At 39.5% G+C, this 7,952-nt stretch overlaps 1 protein-coding gene across 1 annotated transcript; it reads left to right on the top strand.

The window, feature by feature from the left end:
- The first annotated feature begins 445 nt into the window (after window positions 1-445).
- LOC113233320 lies at window positions 446-835 on the top strand. The gene has a single exon (XM_026468410.1). It carries the CDS (start codon window positions 446-448, stop codon window positions 833-835), a length of 390 nt encoding a protein of 129 aa, XP_026324195.1.
- The last annotated feature ends 7,117 nt before the right edge of the window (window positions 836-7,952 follow it).

Raw genomic sequence — 7,952 nt, 5'->3', positions numbered from 1 at the left:
GGCTATTAGGGCAATTACGTGTAATGATAAATACATTATTGTATGCAGTGTTTACATGCCTACCGAAAAACTTAGTAACCTTCACAGATCTGGGTTCAGTACAACAAACCCAAAACCGGTACCGGTAAAGTCTGAGTTTGCCTACAACTGTGTCAGGCTGCAACACTGAGGGAGACATAGCTAACATGTTTATGGGCAAATTTCACGTTCTTCCCCGCTAGCTATGCCACACAGGTCGTTTGATGCTGGGACCGGGAATGGGCGGGAGGTTTTGCATTTTTCGACTAAGCAGGTAGATGAGGTAATAAGAAAAATGACGAGAGGAAAATCTCCAGGTCACGACGCTCTCAGCATCGAGCACCTGAAATGTGCGGGAGTGCATCTTCCCAGAGTGTTGGCTATGTTCTTCTATCTGTGAATTAGGCATTCTCATTTGCCGCCTGAAATGCTTAAAACTATAGTGGTGCCAGTAGTTAAGAATAAAACGGGGGATATTGCCAGTCATGAAAATTACCGTCCGATATCGCTGGCCGTAGTTGTTGCTAAGGTGTTGGACAGTCTGCTGGACAAAGAGCTGGACAAATATTTGGACCTGTACGACGCTCAGTTCGGCTTTAGGCCAGGGCTTTCCACAGAAAGCGCCATATTATGTCTTAAGCAGACTGTCCGATACTACACGGAGAGACGCACGCCGGTGTACGTCTGTTTTCTTGATCTCTCTAAAGCTTTTGAGTTGGTGGTTTATAACATTCTCTGGGACAAGACAGGCATACACAAAGACCTGATAAGTATGCCAAAGTGCTGGTACAAAAACCAGCAAAATAATGTAAGATGAGGAGGGGCTTTCACGGATGCGTACAGGTTGGAGTGTGGGGTGAGACAGGGGGTTTTGACCTCTCCGAAGCTCTTCAACCTGTACGTAAATGAGCTGATCGTTGGACTCAGCAGTAAGCCTGTCAGATGTCGTATCAACGGCATCAGCGTAAATAACATCAGTTATGCCGACGATATGGTGCTGCTGGGTCCAACGGCAGGCTCAATTTCGGAGCTCCTTCGGTTTTGTGAGCAGTATACAAGTACTCACGGCCTTGTATACAATTGTGTCAAGAGTGATTTTATGGTCTTTGGAATCCCCGGTAGAGTGATGTCTTATGAACCTAAAATTAATCTAAATGAGGTGGCTCTAAAGAGGGTAAGCAGATTTAAATATCTAGGACATTACTTGGCGGAGGATCTTAGAGACCAAACTGACATTGATCGTGAACGTAGGGCGTTGACTGCTAGATGTAATATGTTGGCACATAGATTCGCTTGCTGTAGTGAGGAAGCCAAAATAACTTTATTCAAGGCGTATTGTCAATCCTTTTACACGGGTGGTCTATGGGTCTATTAACTATACGCAGTCAGGCACTCGGCGTCCTGTGGGTTCAATATAATAACGGTTTCAGGATACTGTTGGAACTACCGCGACATTATAGCGCATCGTCGATGTTTGCTCAAGCGGGAGTAGACGTCTTTTTTGATGTGATGCGAAAAAAGACGGCGTCACTGTTAGAGAGCAGACTGCGTTGTAGTCCTAACAGCATCTTAAAAACGTTTGCGGCTAAGCTCGATGCGCCCATGCTTCGTCATTTCGTCCAGGTTCTGGTGAGGTAATGGGGCAATCGGCGGTACCTCGAGCGTAATAATGTGTGTTTTTATGTTTTATGTTTTGTCTCTGTGTTTACTAACAATAGTCGTAAGTTTAAAAATGTCTGTATTTTACTATCAAGTGGGTCTTAAATAAATGATTTATTTATTATTATTGTTATAAGATCCCTATAATCTAGACAAAACCATCTCTCCAGCTTACCGCCCACTAGGCAAATAAAAAAATATCTTTAATACAACTTACACATATATATTATACAAATATTTAATAGAGGCTAGTTGTTATATTTGGGTCAAATAAAAACAATTAACTATTGTTCTTATTACCTTAACATCGTTAAAAATAGAAACCTGTAAGTATAATTATATTTAACCACCCCTTTTCTAGACACTTAATAAGTAGACTGTTTTGCGTCGTCTCCTAGATCACAAAACCACAACAAAATAAAGAAAACACAATGTTACACGAACTTATATAGTAGCAGTAGAGCTCCTTGTGAAAAACATGCAATGTGAGCATTATTGTGTTCCGGTTAGGAAGGACAAGGGTGTTGGTGAAATTATAGGCACATGGGACTTGTCAACCTATGTCTCACAGTAACAGGCGCAGTGGCAGTGGCCCTCAGATCTTTGCAAACTTCTGAGTGGCACTGCAACTGCTATAGACTGGCGTGTTGCTTAACACCAGGCGCACGACTTGTTCGTCCCTGTCACTTGGAATCAAAATTTTCTGGAAACAGCTGGTCATTGTAATTCTATCGAGACTCCACTGAGATTGTATATCAATTATGGTAATATTTGTTATCCCGCTAAAATCTACTTGTAATGGCAGTTGCGACTCAATAGAGTGTCAGTGGAATGACAATTAAGATAACAACAAGTTTATTCTGTATAAAATCTTAACCTTAAATTAAACTCGTGAAAATTTTCGTAGTATGAGTTTCTACGACTTTAAGTGTAATTTAACAGCTCAGCGAAGCTTCGCTCGGCTTCAAACTGCTTTTAGCGATGAAGCACCATGCAAGACGACTAATCTATAGCTGGTTTGCAAAATTCAAACGCGGTCGTGTGAATCTCAGTGACGAATTTCGTGACGGTCGCCGTCACTGCTGTGAACAACAAAAACATCGATGCTGTGCGCCGTATGATCAAAACAGACAGGCATGGACATACCACGAGATTCGGGCATCTTTAGGCATAGGTACTTATGAGTCAAATAAAATCAATACTATTGTGTAGTATTGATTTGAGTGTGAAAAAGCTGTGCTCTCGGTGGATTCCACACAATTTGACTGAGGCTCAAAAAACGGATCGCGTCACTTGGTGCAATGCCATGCTTACCAGGTTCAACGAGGGGGCGTCAAATTTGGTATGGGATATAGTAACAGGTGACGAAACATGAATTTATAGTTACGATTCCAAAACAAAGCAGTAATCGAGCGTATATCATTGTACCGTGAATAGTAATTGGTACACGACCATTAGTTTGCCGAAAGCTATAAATAAACTCCGTAAAAGTAACCGAAAACGCCGAATCATCTTGCACCACGATAATGCGAGTTCTCACACGGCCAGAAAGACAAATGAATTTTCGAAGGTGAACAACGTTGACCTTATGCGCCATCCCGCGTACAGTCCTGACCTGGCACCTTGTGACTTTTATTTATTTCCAAAAATTAAGAACCAGTTTACGCGGTCAACGATTTTCATCACCTGAAGGGGCTATCGAAGAGTATGAAAAATATGTTTCAAAGGTTGTCACGGAGGAGTGGCAAAAATGTTTTCAAAATTGGTTCATTAGTATGACAAAGTGCATTAACGTTAATGGAGAATATTTTGAGAAACATTAAATGATTATAGGTAAATGCTTAGTCAACATATTTTGTAAATTTTTATTTATTTTATTTATCAAGGCTTATCTACTAAATACGTACAGATACGTTAAATATAAAAACAAAACATTTAAATTAGTACTATGCATACATTTAAATTAAGGGTATGCATTGCATCACGTAAAGGTATTATTTTGGAAGCACGAGAGTATGACCATCTGTCTATTCGTCTTAATCGCTTCCTCACTGCAGAGCGTCGTGACTCCACTTCATCCTGCCAACCATTTGCCTACATCGGTTGCGCTCATTTGCATAATGCAGTGCCGCGCTGAGAGGTATCTCCAGTTGCTCAGAGATCTGATCCGACCGCCTTTTGGGACTCCTGCCCCTAGGTCGCTTTCCCTCCACCTTCCCTGTCAGCATCAAATGTCCCAGGTTATCAGCATCTCTACGTGTCACGTGACCAAAATAGCGTATCACACGTTGCAAGCAAGTTAAAGACAGACGCAGTGCATTCTTTATCTTGACTTCTTCAAGTACATTGGTGCGGAGAGCTGTCCACGATACCCTTAATGTTCTGCGCCAGCACCACATTTCAAAGGCGCCAATAAAATAAAATACTAATAAATATATGCTGCTTGTGTCATAATCCCTAAAAATGAAAAATACAATGTTATTCTTAATTAACCCGCAAATTCTTAAAATTACGTTCCATAATTGTAAGTGTAGCTCTTCACGTTTGGAAACGTATTAAATATTCTCAGAATGCGTAAAAAAACAAACTATTGTTAAATATTGTTATCCGAAGTTTTTAAAGGGAAAACAAAAGGTTTTTTATTAAGACGTTCTGGCTTAATTAAAAGTAATCCCGTATAAACAAGGATCCTTAACAGGATTTGAAAACCCTTATAAGATACGATCACCCCATGAAAGTATTCTGTGGATCGATTCGAAGGATAAGTTGTAGGCCGGGCAGCACACGCCTTGACCGCATCTATATACCCAAGAGCTCTCTAAGGATATGCTATCCTCGGATGGAATTCGCAATTTTCACAACGCCTCGGATAGATTTCCCCGCTGCATTCGCGGGTATAACTTCGAAAGTTGGTATAATTTTATTTAATATTGCTTCAAAAATGTTTTGAGAAACAGCGAAGTTTCCGGAGGAGTTCATATAAGTTTTGGGACTCAATAAGCTGTGTTTTGGTATACATATGTTTTAGTTTATATCTAAACAGTGTTCATAGAACATTTATAAACACGATCTGGTAGTCCTTTTGTGCAATGTTCTCATTTTACTATGAGTGAAATGACAAAAGTTTGTAATGATTTAAATAATAGAGAGAAAATAGAAAGTGATATACATATTGTATTGTACATACTTTAATAATATTATCATTTGTACCTATAATCACAACAAAATCACATTAACAAAATTGATCTCAAATTCCGTGTCTAGTAATATATCTTTTAAGTTCCCCATGCATCATTGTCACCTACAGCTCTACCAAATCCCGCTATCTTTCTTTTACACTCGAAGCATTCTCGTTTATCTTCAGAGTTTCGAATAACTATTTCAGAATGCTGCAATTTTTAATGAAACAATGCCAAAGGCGACGTGAATTTTCTTATGTTATTTTTTACATTCTTATTTTTCGTTCGAGTTCTTTAGTCTTGAGTCTCTTTTATGACTCGTAAAGGTTGAAAAGGTTAACGGCGCAGGGTAACCCTGTACGTTAATCTACATATACGTAATGTGCAGTTCACAATAGAGTTTACTAATTGTTTCACATTCTTTAATATCAAAATAAGATGAAATGACATCTTGTGACGGTACTTGTATTTTGTATGATAACAAGTGTCGGGACGAACAAATAGTTCGCCTGGTGGTAAGCGACATATCTACCAATAACTGTTGCCCTGCCACTCAATGCATTAATGAAAATTTGAGTGGTACTGCCAATGCGCCCGTTACCTTGAGACATAAAGTTGACAAGTTTCATATACCTGTATTTTCACCAGCACACTTAAACCGGAACGTAGTAATATTGACATACTTGGTGGTATACACTACACTATACTTGGTGATATACAAACACTTACAGAATATCCCTGGACGAACTCATTCACGAGGAGTTTCTAAATGCAAGGAATGACAGATCAGATTATTTGTATTCTTCTAATTGTATGATGGCATACACTACACTGTAGTGGCCTAGAACCATCCGAAAATCCCCATCTGAACAAATTGTCCTTACTCTTACTTTCAGATTGGTCATTCGTGTCCAGGAAGACTTTTAGAAGGCGGGACAAAGATTGCACCTCGCCTGAGCTGGCTCAATGCTCAGAGGATCGATACATTTGAAGAAACTTTTCCGGCTCCTCAGTCTCTGTTGCACTGTGAAGTGATCTAAGAAATGAATAAATAGTTTTTATTTACGTTCACTTGAACCTAATTTACAGCCAATTTACTGGGGTACTCTACTTAAGCAAAATAATTGCTTGTCCGCTCTTCCATGTTAGGGTTGTATGTGACCAGGTAAGTTACGGTTAGGTAAGTTATACTAGTAAATAATTAAATTAAAATTACAAACAAAATAGTATAATTTCTTGGTGTGTGGATGTGTGTGCGTGTCCGTGTGCGTGTGCGTGTACGTGTGCGTGTGCGTGCACGTGCATGTGTGCGTGTGTATGTGCGTGTGTGTGTGAGTGTGTGCGTGTGTGAGTGTGCGTGAGTTTTTGCGTAATATGCGTAAAATTCGATCATGCATAGGGTGCCGAGTATCGATAGCCATTTTGACGTTTATTCTGACGACAGTAGATTATCTGAATAACAGCTAAAGTATTAAAAGTTAATTTCATTTTGAATTCTTTATCACATGTATATATATATATCCTATAGCTTCATTAATGATGTTAATCATAAATATAAAGGAATCTCGTCATATTTTTTATTTCTAAATTAGAAACATTGTTGTTATAAGCATTCGAATAACCATTTGGAATGGAGTTATTATTCCGCCTAGAGCACGAAACAACCGCCCGTATGACATGTGCCAATTCACATGAAAGATAGCGCGTTATTCGCGAAATAATGAAACAGTTACCGAAGAAAATTGCTTTTGAGGCTGTACTAGGGGATATCTTTATGATATGGTATAAGTATGGATATATATTTTCATTTTTATGATATTGACAACGTTAAGGGTTATATAACATATACTATTATCTAAGATGATATAAGATTGTTAATTAATATTATGCTTATCAATACGCAAGGAGTCTTATCCATCACTATTCCATGTGTTTTTAATCCCCAACCCGTGTCTGTAGCATCGTAGCTTCCAAACGGCTGGACTGATCTTGAAACGTTTTCCTATTACTTGGAAGTTAATTTATTCACGGTGGTTCGAAGCTATGTCTAGTTGTTTAAAGATCAGCAGCGACTATTACTGCCGCCAAGCAGCAATGTAAGCATTACCGTGTTCCGGTTTTGAATGGTAAGAATGCTGGTGACATTACATGAGACTTGTCACTTATCTCAGGGTGATGGGCGCAGTGGTAGTGCCCCTCAGATCTTTGTGATTTAAAGCTCTGATTCGCATCAACTGTTATGGACAGGCGTGTAGCTTACCATTAGGCACACGAGTTGTTCGTCCCGTCCCCTTGATATAATAAAAAAAGCTTTTTTCTATGTTAGCTGTCAACTGCCTCCGTGGCCGAACGGTTACCATCAGAGGTCCTGGGTTCGATTCCCAGAAATATGTGTATGACCTACATTTATTTCTCTCGTGAGTTTTGGTGTAATTTGTGTTTGTCTATGCGTGTGTCCATGGCATCCGCGACACAAAGTTTCCCTAGTGCGGGCTATGTTGGGTGTGAGTGTGTGCGTTTGTAGGGATCTCAGTTATAAAATAAATATTTATTGTTGTACAACTTCCACTTCTTATCGTATCGATGGCATATTGTAACGCTTGCCATATCGTGGTGAAAGGATTCGCCGATTTTAGCCCAGGGTACGCCAGATGTACATGCAGGAAAGGTATGGTAACTGCGTTGTACGGGAAGGCTCCTTTCGTTCACTTCCACTTGACGTATGGAATTTTGATATACTATGGAAATGTGACGCCATTACAATAATAAGCTAATCTAAATCTGATGTTACAACGAGGTCAGTCTACAGATTACCCAACTCCTTAAACACTCTTACCAGAGCAATCGTATTTGCGCTTTCAGGGACAGATAATTGCTTTTAAGCACACTGTTTGGTATGGGGTGATTGAAATAGTTTTAACGAATTTTATGCCGTGACGCCATCTGTGAGAAAACCATGAAAGTTCTTCTGCACTCAGCCTTTCCGGCTACCAGCGGCTGATAAAAAATATCTTTATTAGTTATTGATTCCTTATTAATGAACTGAGGTAGATACAAAACAACACACACACACACACACGCACGCACACACACACA

This window comes from Hyposmocoma kahamanoa, unplaced genomic scaffold (assembly GCF_003589595.1).
Source record: "Hyposmocoma kahamanoa isolate Upper Pololo Valley unplaced genomic scaffold, ASM358959v1 78, whole genome shotgun sequence".
In the NCBI taxonomy this organism is placed as follows: Eukaryota; Metazoa; Arthropoda; class Insecta; order Lepidoptera; family Cosmopterigidae; genus Hyposmocoma; species Hyposmocoma kahamanoa.
Note: the sequence above shows the minus strand (reverse complement) of the source record. Positions and strands in the feature narration are given on the sequence as shown.

Coding starts and splice junctions, on each gene's coding strand:
- LOC113233320 (XM_026468410.1), top strand. CDS start 446: ATGCTTAAAACTATAGTGGTGCCAGTAGTTAAGAATAAAACGGGGGAT.